We start from the raw sequence: 16,746 nt of genomic DNA, 5'->3' as shown, positions 1-16,746 counted from the left end.
GGAATTTGGCCTGTAGGATACATAGCTGGCAGTGATGAATGAATAAATCTTGACTGGGGTTCTGAGTGAGTTTGCTTATAAACTAAGGAAGTGTTCTGTGGGAGTGGCAGACAGCAATGACACTCCCACAAATGACCAAAAAGCCTTCCTTAACACAGAAGAATGCACAACTGCTGCGTACATTTTTTCACAAAGAAAGCCCACTGCTCATGTGCTTAGCTTGGGGTTCCCCCCGCTTAACGTGGGGAAAAGTAGTATGCATCTAACACAGTATTTTGCTGATTTGTCAGTTTGCACTTCAAGAAGAGTGTCGGTTAAGACTGTAAGAGCACTGTGACCCAGCATGAGTGATGACTGGCACAGGCAGTGTGCTGGGAAGACTGTCACCTGTCCATTGTGTGTTTTGTTTGTTTTTTAATTTTTTTTTGCCATGCCCCTTCATCCGGCTGCTCTGGATGGACAACTCATTGTCTTTAGTGTCTCATGTATGCTAGACATTGAACAAGGTGAGACATGAAAACATAAATGTGTGAAGATCTTTGAGATTAAGCTTAAGAAAATAATATGTACTTCAGTATTTCTGAACTTAAAATTGAGTCTCTTGAATCTAGATGTGTGTGTTGAAAAAGTAACGGTATTTTGCCTGGAATTTTGTCTAGGAACTGTTGTGTGCTGCTTGGTTTGAGTATATTGTACTAAGCCAAGTAAAATTCTTTGTTTGGTATAGTCTGAGCCCTTAGTTCAACTTTTTTCATTAATGTTGATCTAGTAGTGCTGGTGTAAGTACCAGGGGTTTTTTGTGTTAATGTGGCAATAAGATTTTCCATGTTTTGGGAGAAACTCATAAAGGTGAAGTCCTTTATGAGTGAACACCTTTATGCTAAATCAGTGAAAGAAATGGCTCATGCTACTTGATAATAGGGTAAATGCTACAAAAGTAGGTGTGGGAAAGGACTATAATTAGTATATACGTCAACCTTGTTGATCTCTCAAAAGAGTGTAGGGTAGTCCTACTTATTTTTATGGGGAGGGTTTTGATGATTAAATGGCAGATGAGGGCATTGTGTTTATAGGAGCAGGATTGTGCTGCTTGTATTGAAGGACTCAATTTGATGTCTTTGCAATGGTAACTTCTCCCTTCTGGGGAAGAGGGGAGAGAGTGGGACTGAGTAGTTGATTTGCTTTCTGATTAAACAGTATACTGTATGACACTAAGTCGAATAGTGATAGAGTCCTGTTTGGACTGATGGAAATTCCTGAGCTCTATTCAAACACAGATGCCACTGCATTCAGATTTGTTTCTATAAGCTGTAGGGAATGTTCTGAATAGCATGTTTGTATTTGAGACAGCTCTGCATCTTTCTGGCCCTCTGCAATTACTGTATTGGGTAGCGTGTGGTTTTGACTGCCTTAAGATGGGAGTATACTATCAGGGCAGTGGAGTTGCCTGATGCTTGTACAGTGCCAAGTAGTACTGAGGGCCACAGTTGGTATAGCTGGTATTCTTTGAACAGAAACTTCTCAGACTTTTACCAAACCCAAAGATTTACTGTGGGAAGGTGGGATCACTCTATTATTTGCTTTTGTTTTGTTCCTTTTTTTGTTTTGTTTTTTTTGTTTGCTTGTTTTTAGGGGTTTGTTTTCAGGAATCTGTTTTTTTCAGATATGTAACTCTTGTGGCTTAAGGTAAAAAAAATGCACGTATGTAATTAAAACATTTACTCTTTGCTTTTTTGCCGCATCTGTGAAGAGATTTGCTGGAAAAGCAGAACTTCCAGTTATGCGACTGTCAGAGGGAGAACACATCTGAAGAATTAGGAGAGCTTAGTAGAAGTGGTTACAAGGTCTAGGGTTGTTAATATAAGCTGTGCAGTATGTACTAAAATATATACTCCAAAGAAATGCTTTCAGTGATACAGATTTGGAAGTGCTTTTTAATCTGTTTGCTGTCTGTACAGTGGACAGCTTTCTCTATTATACAGAAAATGCCTAATAAAGCAATGACTTCTGTTGCTGCTCCTAGTGTACATGCTAATAAGTATTCAGTAAGTAGAACTATTTTCCAGAATGTTCATTAGAGCATTGTCATTTAAACTTTGATCTAAATGTCGTTTGTCAGTTTTGTAGCATATCTGTGAGTAACAACAAAATGAGTTACCACTTAAGTGCAGTCTTTATAAATGCAACAAGCTTTCTTTCATGTTCTGATATATGGTGGCATAGCCAGTAGAAAAATGAGAACTAAAAGCAGTTCTGGGACAGAAATTTTCCTAAAAGACCTCAGATTCCTAAAAGACCTCAGCGTAAAGTTTGGAGGCTACATTTCTTTGGAATCAAGCTAAAAACCTCTGAGAAGATAAAATCCCTAAAGGAATATAAATCAAGTCTAATACGAAAACACCTGTAAGGGAGAAAAACCTTGTGTGTATAGTCCATGACATGTCAATAGACATGACAACGGATAACAACTCTGACTAAAACAAATAAATAGGACAGGGAAAAAAAATAAAATTGAGCTAGTGGCAAATGAATTGGAGTCACCACTGTAAAGACCTCAGGAAAAGTTTTTACTTATTTTAGTTTCCTCACCACCACCATGCTATTTCTGCAAAATAGTGAGGAAGATGAAATGTAGGATAAAACTCAGTAACAACAGTATCAGTATTTGTATTTTCTGTGTTTAATATCTCTTTATATCTCTGTATCTATCTATATAAAGAGAAACAAGTATATTATATTTCTTATTATAGAAGAGATTATATTATTATAATTTATGTAATTAAATGTTTTGTGCATGTATATATACACGAAGCGCTTGTACATAAATACAAAGCATGCATTTTCAGTTACACTTTTTTTTTTGAGATAAGGTAAAAGCAGAGAAATTTTGAAATCAGTAATGAAAATGAGACAAAATCCTCAATTTGACAGGAGTTAAGACGACTAAGGTGTTGGGGGATGATAAGAGGTAAAAAGAGCAAAGGTGGAGGAAATTCTTTCATAGTGTAAGAGCAAGAGGCCTTTAATTCTGAAAAACAGTAGTTTTGAAGTTGATACAAGGGAAATATATTTAACAGTACATAAACATAACACCTAAAATTTGCTTCTTAGGAGATCCTTAAAAGCTTAGTGGGATTTAAAGTCTTACAAATTCATATGAATGCCTTTCTTTCATAAGCCAACTACTTGAGAATAACAAATAGCCTCTGTAGTCTCTCTGCACTAGATCTAGTTGCACATTCTTTGAAATAGCTTGTGCTATTCACTGTCAAATATCTGGACTAGGCATCATTGAAGGGGCAATTCCATTACTCTGAAATCAGTGCTGCTGGATTTTTGGCTTCATGCAAAAATGTTTTTATACTCAGAATACCTAATTTTCTGAGAAATCATAGACATTTAAAGTATTATTTGGGGTAGTTCATAGGTGGTTACGGATTATGTGCTTTGACTAAAGGCAAAAGGAAATGGAAAATATTCAGCAGATTTCTACTTATGCTCTTGGTTGCACTTACTGAGTAGCTACTCTTAATTGTATGTCTATAGATATTGTGCGTAGAAATAACCATTCTGGTGGTGTTTGAAGATGTTAATGTGTAAAATCTTGTGTTCCTACAGAAAACTGTTTTGTACCAACCTCTGAGATCATTGCTGTAGAAGAAACTGAATTTAACAAGAAACAGCATAATAATGGCAAATGGCAAAAAATGGGAAAGCCACATGCTTTCACAGGTAAGGCAAATACAGTCTCAGGACGCTTGTGCTAATTACTTTGTTACAGGTACTTTAGGGCAGACTCAAAAGGAATCTTCAGAATTTTTTTTAACAGAAATCATGTGTTTTAAAAAAATACCACCACTGCCACCCCCCAAAAAAAAAACCCCAAACTGAAAATGTACAAAAAAACCTCAACCGAAAAACCCACAAGCCCCAAACAAACAAATAAAACCCCCAACAAAAATCTGCCAGTTTACATTTAAAGATCCTTATTTTGGAAAAGAAAACCCTTCCTTTAAGAACACATGCTGTGTCTGGTTATTTAATGTAGTCCTAACTAATGTCTTATGTTTCTGCTGCTGAATGACTCTGCAGCAGGACACTTGCTTTCTATTACTTGACTAGAAAATCAAGAGGGAGGCTGGAAAAATGAGTCCTAAATGTTTGGTGGTGTGTTTTTTGTTTTGGTTTGTTGTTTTTTTTTTTTTTTTTTTTTAAACTATCCCAAACCATCAGAATGTGTGCATGTAAAGGTTCTTTGTATTATTGACTGCATTCTTAAAACAAAGTGCCAGCAATAAATTTCTGTTTGTTTTGGGGAAAGAGCTGCAAAGCTAGGGCAAATGTGATTGCTCCCATGCCAAAATTCAATGTTGTGGAGTACTTTCCTCACATTTAGTCCTTCAGTAATAATGATTGGTGATACTGTAGTTGGAAAGGTAAGGGTGCGTCTTGTCCCACCAGCCTAGTTCTTAATGCACAAGAAAACTCTAAATCTTTTTTCTCAAATTTCAGCTTTATGAAATTAAATTCACCCTGTTGGTTACATGGGAGCTGATGTGAAGGTTTGGCTTATCCTCTTAAGCTTATGGTGTTTTGTATCATGTAGACATTGCAGACTTTAATATGGATAATATATAAGCTTAGTGAACTTTGTATAAGTGTGTCTATAATCAGTTTATGGAAAATAGATTGTATTTGGTTTAAAAAGAAATTTATGTTTGGGTATCTGCTATAGGTAGTGACCTAGAGCAAGTGTTTTCATTTATGTTTTTATTTTGACTTTTTACAAATGTCCTGTTCATGCTCTGAATGCTTCTGTCATTTACAGAAATGTGTAGTTGGTGTTAATTAACACTTATTTCCAAAGGTAGCTATATTGGGGAGATCTCTGAAATGCATTTGTCATTTCACAGAACTGTCTCATTGTGCCTCTTCTTTTTTTTTTTTTCCCCCCCTTCCCTTTTTTAAATTTAAATAGTGTATTATGTGAAGAAAGCCCGAAATCACCGCTGGCGGTGCAGTGATGTGACGTTTTGGTGTGTTGATGAGTACTTGTGTAATCAGTGGATACAGGCACTCAAAGAATTACTTGAAATGCAGAGTAAGTTTGACTAAACTACTAACATTTGCAGCATCATTTTGCAGGCATGTACGTCAATATTATTTTGATATATCTGCTTTTTTGAACTCGTAAGAGCAGCTTATGCTCAAAAGTTGAGGGAGCTGGGAGTTGAAGTGTCTCATTCTTCTCATCACTACTTTTGCATCTTGCATATTTCCTAAGTTGTACTGAGTGTTTTACTCTAATCAGTCAGGGCTATAGGTGTCTTATAATTTTGCCCAGATGTAAATCATTTTCACAAAATAGGGACACATTAGAAGCTTAGCAGAGGCTTTAAATGACTGTAGCTTTGGAGAAAGTAAAGGGCAGATGTAAGCTCAGAGATTTGAGGTACTCCAGAGATCTGAGGACAAGGATTGTAGCAATTGTAAGATTTATGGGTGGCTTTTTCTGTGTCTGTCTTACCTTTCCAGTCTCTCTCATCAACAATGTGCCTTATGTAGTAAGAGTTCCCATTAATCATTTCTGGGACTCTTGAACATCTACTTCTTGGAAGGCTAAAAGTAATTTTGCAGGAGTTATTCCTGAAAGAGTTACCTTGATAGGTGTCAGGGAGCGGCAGGAGCAGAGCAACTCCATGACAGAAGGGAAGTCAAGGATGACCAGAGCACAGGCAGTGCCCTCACCGACCAGGGTGCAGCCCCACTGTATCTGAGCAGGGTGGGCAGAGCAGGCATGGGGATAGCAGCAGGTCCCACTTACAGCCCAGATGAGATAAAGTAATCGAGTCCATCCAGGGAGGCCAGACAGGAGCAGCAGGAGATGGGGCTGGAGGCAGGGCTAGAGATAAGCTACCTACGGTGTAGGTCTGATGTCCATCTGAGAGACAGAGCCGGAGAAGGGACTGGAAACAAGTACACCTACGGTGTGACTCGAGCAAGTACTTAAGGCTCACAGAATAAAAATGGATATTTAACAAAAAAATGTTCTTCTGAACAGGCATTGGAAGCATAAATCTTAATGTTTTTGTTTTGTATATGTTACACATGAGGTATCTGGCTTCCAATAAAATCTTTTAAAAAATGGGGCCTATGCACCCATTCACTACACCTGTGAGAGATGTGGCCTGGGCAGTCATCTCTGTGAGTGCAGGTGTTCATTCTATTGGTAACAAACTATTTCGGAAAAGGTAGCGGGTTCTCAGAGGGTGAATGGTGCTTTGGGTGTGTGGCAGCTTTAAACCATTCAAACAGTCTAGCTTGGGTGGATTTATTAGGCAAGTGTGGCAATCTAATAACTCTGTTTATTATTTTCTTTTAAAATAATAATTTAGAATGCCTTCTGAGGAAGTGCGAATGTTATAACAGGTCTTTGTGTTCTATACAAAAAAAGGAAGGCTCTCTAGGTGCAGCAAGCATTACTGTTTTGTGTATCTGTTAGTACAGAGATGTAATAATTTTCATTGCCACCATCAATGCAAATCCATCACTATTCGAAGAAGCTTGAGAGAGTAATATCAAAGGGGTTTTCTGGGGGGAAGGGGTTACACCACAGGGCCAGTACTTGCTGTGCAGCATGCAGTTTTGTGAGGTACTCTTATTGTGTCTTTATTGCTGAAAGGAAATGCATCTTATCTATGTTACCAAAGCAAGAACATTATTTAAATAAATTGAGGTTAAAATATTTGTATGCATGCTTCACTGACAAGTGCCTTTCTATTGCTGCCCTTGGTTTGTCTTTTGTCTTGTATGCCTGTGATACTAATGTCATTTAGTGCGAAGGTACTGTGAGAATAATCTGCGCAAGTATGAGAGACATGGAGTCGGATGAAACAATTCTGAATTTCACCTGCTGTCTTATTACCAATTTGTTCAATACTGTCAGTACTCAGTGTAATAGAGGATAGATGAAGCAGGTTTTTATAGCTCTCTATCAAAAGAGTTAGAGTTATAAGAGTTAATAATAAGCTGTGTTCACTTTGTTTACAGGTTTGTTTTTGTATAGCTTGTTGAATTTTTATTTTGTGTACAAAAGCAGTGTACTGTAATATTTTTTCCATACTCCAGAGTGTAGACCAAAGCAGTTGCTTGTGTATATTAACCCGTATGGAGGAAAACGACAAGGGAAGAGGATTTATGAACAGAAAGTTGCTCCACTCTTCAGTCTGGCTTCTATCTCCACTGATGTTGTTAGTGAGTAATGAATATTTTAATTTCTTAATATGCACAATATGAACTCTTTAAAACATCTCTGAGTAGCTTAAGTTCTTTCTGTCACTTACCTGTTCTTACTAAGTGGTAGAGAGGGAATGTTTTTTAATTAAAGCATAGGTAGCCAGGTAAATGATGACCTTATATCAATTTTCTGCTTACTAATTTAAAACTTCTGGTACTTCTGAGTTATTTGAACTCTTAATTTATAAGATGCTGTCTTTCTCCTCTTTTTCAGTTTTACTGTTAAAACCAATTGTTCACTTGCACAATTTGAGTGACATTTTTCCATATATACTGCAATGCATGTCTCTTACAGTTCTTTCCTTGGCATAAAATCTTTTGAAACACATTTTATGGGTAGGCTGTTTTGTGGTGACATTGGTAATGGAATCATGGTTATTAATGAATTAATAATATTTTTTATAATTGTATATTATATACCATTTTATAATATTATTTTTATCATAGTAATTTTTAATTTGTTTATTTCTTCATAGTAACTGAACATGCTAACCATGCTAAGGAGAATTTATTTGAAGTTAATATTAATAAATATGATGGGTAAGTAACTTCACTTGCTTTTTGTTTTTTCCTTTTCTAGCTGATATATTGTGTAATCTGTCCTTGTCTCTAAAATAGTAGCCTTCATTGCTGATATGTTTATTACAACAGCTGAAAGTTCTAGGGCGTATTCCTTTCTGACATCCACATTTAGGAGTATCAAAGGAAAACTAAACTTTTTCAGTAAACCTGTTCAACACACAATATATTCAAGTGTAGTGTAACAATGTTTGCATGAGATTTGTGTTCAAAAGATAAATGTAAGAGTACTTCTGCTTGTCCAGAAGTTGAGCATTCTGTGATAGCTTGAAAGCTACCCTGAAATGTTTTGTGGCATAGGTGATCTTGACATATACATGAGTCCAGAACACTGCATTGGTAGCATTCAGCCTGTGTGTAAAAACCATGAGCTGTTTAGAAATGTTTCGGATAGTTCCTCTTGCTATGTAGGACTGTTCAAATAACGCCTATATCATTTGGCTTTATTTGTGTTTGTTCTGTTGTGGAAGTACTGTTTTAAAAGAAAACCTAACTGAATGGTGAGATTGCATTCTATTATTAAATCTGCTGTAGAAGCAGAATATTTTAATAAATAAGCTAGTTACTCCAGTTTCTGGTTCATGACATGAAACAAATTACACGACTGGAAAATCATGAAAATGTATGCAGAACCTATGCAGATAAGCTCTCATAACTACAGTATTTTAAAATAGTATATTGTTGTGCTTATGGACAGGTACATTTAAACTGGTAAGTTGCAAAAGTAAAACATTTTCTATCTTTTCAGAGTACTTTTCCTAGGGGAGCAGATCTATATGCATTTTATAAATCGAGTGAGGGCATGATGTTGACAAATTGTGGTAGTAAGAAACTGCGTTCACAGGTTGAATTCCTAGACTTCACCTGCTTTAAGATCAGTTGACTTTAAATAAGCAGCTTTGACTATACTGGGATTTTTTTTTTAATTTTGTAGAAGTGCAAGGAAGGGAAACTGGTATCCTGGAAAAACCTAGTTAGTTAATATTTTTCCTTTTCATTTGACTTAAGTGATTTGAATTAGATAAGAGTTGGTGAAATTCCAATACAGAGCAGAAAAGGGAAGCAAGTGAGCCCATGTCCTCTCCTAGAAATTGTTTTTTTGCAACAAGTGGCAGTGACCAATTGTAGCGGTACCTGAAGTGTTTTTTGCCAGATTCAAACAGTCCCTCACTGTAGAATTTTTTTTTTTTTTTTTTTTTTGCTTTGGTGGGGTTTTTTGGTTTTCTCTCTCTAACATGACTGAGATAAACAGTTGGCAAGAAAACGGCGTCTTTTTAGAATCTCATGATTCCTCTGTTCCTGGGCTGGGCCTTAATGGCAGTTAGCTTGGGAACTGCAACATGTCTTTCTAAGCCTGATTTTTGTCCATCATGTACAAGTCTGTTTCTGTGGTGAAGAGTGATGTTAGGAAGGTGTTCTTGTATTAATACTACTTTTTAAATAACAGATCAGATGGTTATGTGGAAGATTTAAAAAATGGTTAAACTGCATAAACGCATGTGTGTGTTCAAGTTTGGTTGACTTCTCACATACAGGAAAAGTTTCTTTAGATTCCTACACCTCGTTGTTGTTTACCTGTCTTCTTAAATTGGTTCTGATGAGTGACTTTGCCTTCATTCAGGCATTCCCTGGCATTTCCCTTCATTCCTTTCTTCTTTCCCTTAATCTCCAGATTCCCTATTTGGCAAAGCCATGCATGTGATCTTGGAAGTAGATACAGGATTCTTAATGAAAACCGCTTTACTGCCTTCCAAGTGTATTTACTTGAGACAGCTTATTTAAACCTCTTGTACATGTTTCCTATTTGTTCTTCCCATTCCCCCTTATAAGAATTTCTTATGGTGAGTGTACTAATCTAATAGCTCAGTGATAGAACAGCTTCTCTTTGAAGGCAGTTACTTAAAATATTGATTCAGTTATCATATAGCAGGCTTTTGTACATCATTGTGCAGAACAGCTAGCACGTGCTGTAATATTGTGCAGGTTACGACCATGTTTAGAATAAGTCTGATGTGTATGAATCGCTAGGCTTCCTTATCCATTTGCCTGTTGCACAAGCCTTTGTAGAACTGTTTCAGATTGGTTTTTTTCCTAGTTATTTCATTAGTTCACAGAATGGTTGAGATTAGAAAGGACCATTGTTCTTTTAGAAGTCATTTGTCTTGTGGACTTGTTTCTCCTGAAGCCCTTTAGCATATGTAGTTTACTATTATCATCTGTCTAAAAAGTGAAGTGCTAGTCCATTAGAAAAATAAACCCCAAATGTAAGAATTGCTTTAAGAAGATCTCTTACAGTTGTTTTTCATTAGGGGCCTTCATATGTGTGCAAACATCAGATGACCAATGTTCAGTCAATCAATTTGGTCATGCAGATATTGTGAATGTGAACTTCTTTATCTGTCAATATTTATCCTTGATAGGAACAGACATTCATATCATTCTGTCATCTCTGAGGCTAGATATAGTATTTGGTATAAATAGAACACTACTGAGACAACATTGACCTTGAACTGATGTGGAAATTTTTGTCCACTTAACCTCTTTCTTAGAGTCTCCAGAGAAAGATGAGGCAGGCTAAAGTTGAGGAATAATGTAGTTAAGCTGTGAGAAGAGAAATTCATTATAAAAAATGAGAAACAAACAGCCTTTTCTCCCTTCTCTCCCAGTCTGTTAGGTCTTGACTTAGAGTTGGACAGTATATTTTTAAGTCTGTCCTCTCCGTTCATGAAAAAATGACAGGTTTTTTTCAGGCTTTCCTTCTGCTGAAAATACAATAATAAGTAAATTTAATTCATCAATACTTTAAAAATTAAATACATTAACTTGCCCTATGAAACAAGTGCTCATTCTGCAGTATTTGTTGCTAACTATGTGTAAGAGTGTTAGTTTATGCATTGGAAAGGATTGCTATAGATAACAGTAAACATTCTTAAACACGTATGTTGGGGACTACATGCATAACTTGGGTTTGTCATGTGTTCCTTTAAAGTGTATTTGAATTAGTTTTTCAGTTAAAGAATGTTTATGCTTTTAGAGTTCAGGGTGTGCATTTGATGACTGTGCATGAAATGTATACTGCTGTAAAATAGTCTTTTACTTCCTAGTATTTGCTTGGCTGTGGACTCTCTGCTGAGCTTTAACATATTGAGGATCTGTGTAGCTGCTGCACCAGCTCTGACCTGAATTAAGTTTGCAAAACAAAGTTTTGCATCTGGTAACATTTAGAACTCTGTGTTTCATTATGAATGGTTATGTAGATATACATGACTTCTGTCTGTCTGATGGGCTCTCAGCATGTTCAAAAGAGCATGCAAGCATGCACTTTTCTGTTTTTTGACTTTCATATAGTGTATATCCCTATTAAGTTAATAGCATAAAATATACTTCTGCTTGAAGCCACAAATATTAACTTATTTTTCCCTTTTTAGTAAAGGGACCCTGTTTCTATTTTGTTTACTTAGAAAGCTGTATGTACAGTCCTGTTCAGTGTTTTCCTTGTATAGTGAATTTCCACTGATATTTGTCTTGTCTGCACACAGCAATAGAGGATAAAGATTTTTTTTTTAGGTTGCATTCCAACATTTTTTTCCTAACATTACAGACATGTCTAGGTGCATTTGCAGTTGTGTAGCTTGAATTTTTTTTTCTGCTTTTTGTTAATTGCCAAGTTGACTGTGGGCTATTATATTCTGTAAAAATGGAGGAGGAGAATAGAACAACTATTTTTGATGTGCCCAGTGCATGCCCTAAGTAGAACACTTGCCGTGTTGTTTATTGACTGTTAGCGTGCATTCTAATTTGTGTTTCCTGGCAGTGTTGTTTGTGTTGGTGGGGACGGCATGTTCAGTGAAGTGATGCATGGTCTCATTGGAAGAATGCAGAAGGACTCTGGCATAGACCAAAATAATCCCAAAGCACCGTTAGTCCAATGCAATATAAGGATTGGCATAATTCCTGCTGGTAAGAAAGGGTTAACTTTCAGTTTACTTTATTCATTTATTCTTGAAATTTCTTCTTATTCATAACTTCTTGAATTTAGGCGTAAGTGTAAGATACAAGCAATGATATTCCATAAAGACACTTAGCTAAAGCTGTTTGTATCCTGATATAATTATTGATCACATGCTATTTTACTTGAGAAGGGTACTTTGTAAAGGAAATCAAATCTTATTGTGCAACTTTAGAATTTAATTACTTTTTTTTTTGTGCCTTATTGTGTATTAATACAAGATAAGATGTTGACAGTAATATGTTTGCCCATCTGAACACATTGATGAGTGAAATTTACTGAGCAGAGACTTTACACATATTTAGTTAGAATTGTAATGAGAACCTCCCCCTGGTCTGACGAACTCCAAACAAATGCTAAAATTGCTTCCCCCCCCCCCCCCCCCCCCCCCCCCCCCCCAACTTGTCATCACAGAAAACATAAGGCAACTACAGCTGAGGAACAGTCCTCAGGTTCCAGACCAAATTGCAATTTCTGTCCCTCTTTAGAGGTGCTGTACCTTCACATTTCTCAATGTTAGCCACTTCTTCAGGCAATCCTGACTACTGTCATTGAGAGGCATTTGAGAGAACTCATTCTTGGAATTCAGGTTTTTGGTGATAAACTTACTTTTTTTTATTGACCATAGGCACTCTTTGGATCAATCTTGCTGTTAAATCTAGTGTCCCAGGTGTTACCTCACCCTGCCCAATTGGTCCCCAATATTCCTTCAAAAGTGGACTTACAAGATGACTCTCTCTTCCAGGACTGGATTCAGTGTTGCAACTCTTTAATAGCATATGCAATTTTGAGGACTCTGTGGAAAGACAAATGGATAGTTCAGTGTCTTTTCTATGCTGTTTTTTTTTTTTGTCAGATGCTTGAGATTTGAATTGAAAAACTGGGATATGAAGTAAACATTATGAGCTTCTGACTAGAACTAAAACACAGACTTTATGAGAAAATTTAGCACAGGTTATAAAAAATATACCAAGTGAAATAGTATATTTGTACCCTCAGGCTTTAGGTGACTAATTTTATCCTTGTTATATCTTTGAACAATGTATCCAAACCCAAATGGTCTGAATTGTTGCTTGGAAGAAGCTTAACCCTTTCTGCTTGCTTGCAGTACAATAAGGGTTAGATATCTAAAAGTTGCAATGTGAATATCCCCTTATGGTTTTTCATTCTCGTTGTTAGCTAGCACATTAAGGGTTCTGTATAACAGAATTACTATATTAAAGTATATTCTGATTTTATTTGTTAAAGCTTTGTATTAAAATAAGTTTGTATAATAAACTTAACCAGAATAGAATTTGAAGTGGTGTACCCTTTGTTTCCCTTATTTGGGCAAATTTCTTGGACTAGAGGTTTTTGCTTTCATCGTTGGTTTCAGAAGATTTTGCCTACTGGTGATCTTAGTGACCATAAGAGGATACAATCTGAAAAACAGAACTTCAATATTAAGAGCTATTTCTTTGTCCTTAGGAAATTAACTATATGCATGTTAAAATTGAAAGATTAACGTTGCCTTTTCAACAGTTTCTTAATGCATTTTTTCCAATTGCAACCAAGAAGTATGATCTTCACTGATATTTTAATATTGCTAATGTGTATCAAGTCACTTTCTTCTCTTAAATACTTTAGTGTTTTGTTTGTTGTGTTTTGTCTGTTGTAGCTGTTTGCTATTTGAATGTATACTGCATGTTTTATTCCTTGAACTAACATGAGGTACAGCCTTGTAATCAGTCTATGATTCAAATATTTTCTCCAAGTCATTATTCAGATTCCTCAAATTATTTGTAATGGTGTATAAGGAAGCTGGCCTTGAAGTTCTATTAATTAAGTTTTTGCAAGTACAGAGGATAATACACATCTTGATTTGTTCGTATATTGTACAATATTTAAAATTATTCATTACTGAAAATATGGGAAAGTGCTTATTTACTGGAAAAGGGAGTCAAATCACTGAACAAATCTTAACCCTTTCTTAACACATCTAGCCATCACAGGGACCTTAAATTGTGTATGAAATAGCCAAACCCATGCATTGCAGGGTGATCAGGAAGGCAAGGCAGCAAGAGGTTTTTTCCAGCCCTTGGTGAAGCTGTTCTCTGTTCATCTTTGCTTGATGTAATTGAGCTCTGACCATGTATTGACAGATCCCCTAGTTCCCAGACTAGTGCAGGAAGTCTATTCCAAAATAAGTGAGATCCTTAAAAAGACCTTTTAAAACTAAACTGACAGTCCTAAAATACAGCAAGTCAAAAAGAGTAATGAAATATAAATCATGCATCTGGGAAAACCTCATCCGTGACAGTATCTTTAGTTTTTTTATAACGAACATTTTTCTTAAAATCCTAAGAAGTCATTAATGGATATTGAAAACAAACACTACCCAGGCTTTAGAGATTAAGTTCTAAAGCTCTGTGTGTCTTCTGATACACAGAGACAGATTACTCCATGAGGACAGGAACCTGGGGTAAGGTGACACTGAATCTGTGTGTTTGCCTTTTTTTTATCTTTTAGTTCCTAATGTCAAGCTGTGTTAACAGAAACATGGCAGGTTGTGGTTTGTGGTTGTGATTAAACAGTGTCTGTATTCAAACTAACACTCAATTCAGCAGACTTGATCTTTGCTCAGAAGCTGTCAATTTAATTGTACAAAGGTTTGAAACTACAAATGAAAGAGATTTAATGCTAAAACACTCTCATCTATATGACCATTTTTGAGTAAGTAGCTTTATTTCATAGGCAGAATCCCAATGTGCAGGCTCTTTTTTTTAAAGTTGGATGCTACTTGTAAATCGTGATTCTAACTTTTTGGAGCAAGCCCCTGCTTGTCCTCTTTTTTTGAACAGATGTGTCTGTTTCCAGACAGTATCTTTCCTTAGTGTGTCTTCTAGTTAAAAAATATCCTTTATTCTTATGTTTTATGGTACATTTTTATGAAATAACTTGTGTTTTTATTGACATGAATAAAGGCTTGTACTCAAATGGCAGTTTTAACTTCTGAATTTCTCTTAGTTGCAGCCATTCAAGTCTGCCAGTGTAAGCTGACTGATTGCTGTTGTAAACAGATTTGCTGTTAAGAGTACTTAGAGTATAGCAACCTGACAAAGTTTTGCACTGCAGTATAATAACTGCAAGTCAGCACACCTACAAAAACTTCTGTTTAGTTATTACTTCCTCCTAGTGCCTTAAAAGTACGTTCAGCCATGGTTTCTAACTGCATTCGGAGTGTTAGTATGCCTCCATAGAACTTAAAAACGGAGAATAATTTCTCTTATGACATGTGGCACTGAGGTTTCATCCACATGTTCTAGTATTAAAATTATACCCTCTGGAGTAAGCCAAAGTAATTCGTTCTTCTTACTAAACCTGGCATAGAACAGGGGGACAAAGCTGTCAACTGCTGTCAGAGGACTCTTTAGTGAAAGAGAACGGATTAGATTAAATGCTCTTAGGATCTCAGCAGGTAGAAAAAAAATCCTACTTCACTCGGTGCTGTAGCATAATATTAATGCATTCATTCTTCCAAAAACCAAGTCTGCCAGCCTACCCTGGGGATAGGGGAAAAATCTTCCAAGCACTAGGGAAGCTTGAGTAAAGTGTAGAAATAAAGTGTTAATTGCTATAGTGATTTAAGCTTCTAATGTATCCAAATCCCTCTCACTTTTGTTGTGGTCAAGATATGAACTCTAATGTCTAGGATTGAAGCATGTAGTAAGTATGATTATAATCAGCACGTTGATGTGAAGCTGTAGAAGTTAAGAATGCTAAAGACAGCACAGGCTTCTTATGTGAAGGTAGTATAGAAAAATGGTGGAGGATTCATTCACAAACTTAAAAACCAGATGTGAGTAAAATCATGAAGTGTGACTAGACTCTTATACTACTGTCATCTAGGCTGTAAAATTTCTCTTTGAAAATGTGTTAAAGCATAGCATAAAAAGCTATCTAATTCTTTCTTTAAATGACTCCAAGTGCTGTGTCCATGGCCTTCTCTGTTACAATGTTTGTAATATTTGATGATCTTTGCAGTTTAGTTAGCATCTCATTTCAAGGTTCAGTATGTCCAGTTTGAAATCTGAAGTGCAATGTTTTGTGTTCCTCCTTCAGCATTTTAAATCAGTTATACTTCTGGAAATTACAGTCTTAGAGCTAACTACTGCATTTAATATGGTGAGGCTGCTATGAAGACAACTAAGTCAAGATTACTTTTCCCCGTGATGTTAATTTCATCTCTTAAATTTGCCATTATTGTATTAATCCATTTTTGTTGTACTGTGGTAGTGAACTTCTGAAGTGATTATCAACCAAAAAACCCAGCCCAAAGTCCTTCTGAACTGCTCCTTTTTAAGCCAATCTGTCATTCTGTAGATGTTAAATTGATTTCTTGGTTTCCTGATGCAGAAAGGAAGGTGGATAAAACTTCGGGTAGGAACATGACTGTATGCCCAGACCGCTCATCTCTCCCTGTAACAGTAGCTTCTCCCCTTACCTTTGAATGGGTCAGATCCTTGTCATTTGAAAATCACTTCTCAGAAAAGTCACCATCTAGATTTTTCAAAATAATAAATGCTGCTTGACCAAGAGTATACAGTTACTCCGTCAGCATGACTCACCTGGTATTTCGTCACTGGGGTGAATGCATGTGACTTCACAAAAATACTAAGAATGTATGGGACCCCCACTGAAGTTATTCTACCTGTTTGCAGTACAGAATCCTGTTATGCTAATTTGTCTCTGAGGATTCTGAGTGTCCTGTGGGAGCATCTGCCCCTGTCAAGGGTATCTCGCGTGGAGCAGTGCTCCAGAGCACTAAGAGTATTTATATTTCTTTATTAAATTAACTATTTGCTGTAGGATCAACATCTAGC

General features: G+C 36.3%; 1 protein-coding gene across 2 annotated transcripts in view; it reads left to right on the top strand.

Moving 5' to 3' along the window:
• The window catches only part of CERK (ceramide kinase), a 43,705-nt gene that overhangs the window by 5,642 nt on the left and 21,317 nt on the right, over positions 1-16,746 (top strand). For both annotated transcript variants that reach the window (XM_075492349.1, XM_075492359.1), the window contains 5 exons: positions 3,619-3,732; positions 4,979-5,101; positions 7,129-7,254; positions 7,773-7,836; positions 11,690-11,835. In XM_075492349.1, the coding sequence (XP_075348464.1) occupies positions 3,619-3,732; positions 4,979-5,101; positions 7,129-7,254; positions 7,773-7,836; positions 11,690-11,835 (573 nt within the window). The remainder of the gene's footprint in view (positions 1-3,618; positions 3,733-4,978; positions 5,102-7,128; positions 7,255-7,772; positions 7,837-11,689; positions 11,836-16,746) is intronic.

This window comes from Mycteria americana, chromosome 1 (assembly GCF_035582795.1).
Source record: "Mycteria americana isolate JAX WOST 10 ecotype Jacksonville Zoo and Gardens chromosome 1, USCA_MyAme_1.0, whole genome shotgun sequence".
Lineage (NCBI taxonomy): Eukaryota > Metazoa > Chordata > Aves > Ciconiiformes > Ciconiidae > Mycteria > Mycteria americana.
The sequence above is the reverse complement of the archived record's forward strand: the minus strand, read 5'-3'. Positions and strand labels throughout refer to the sequence as shown.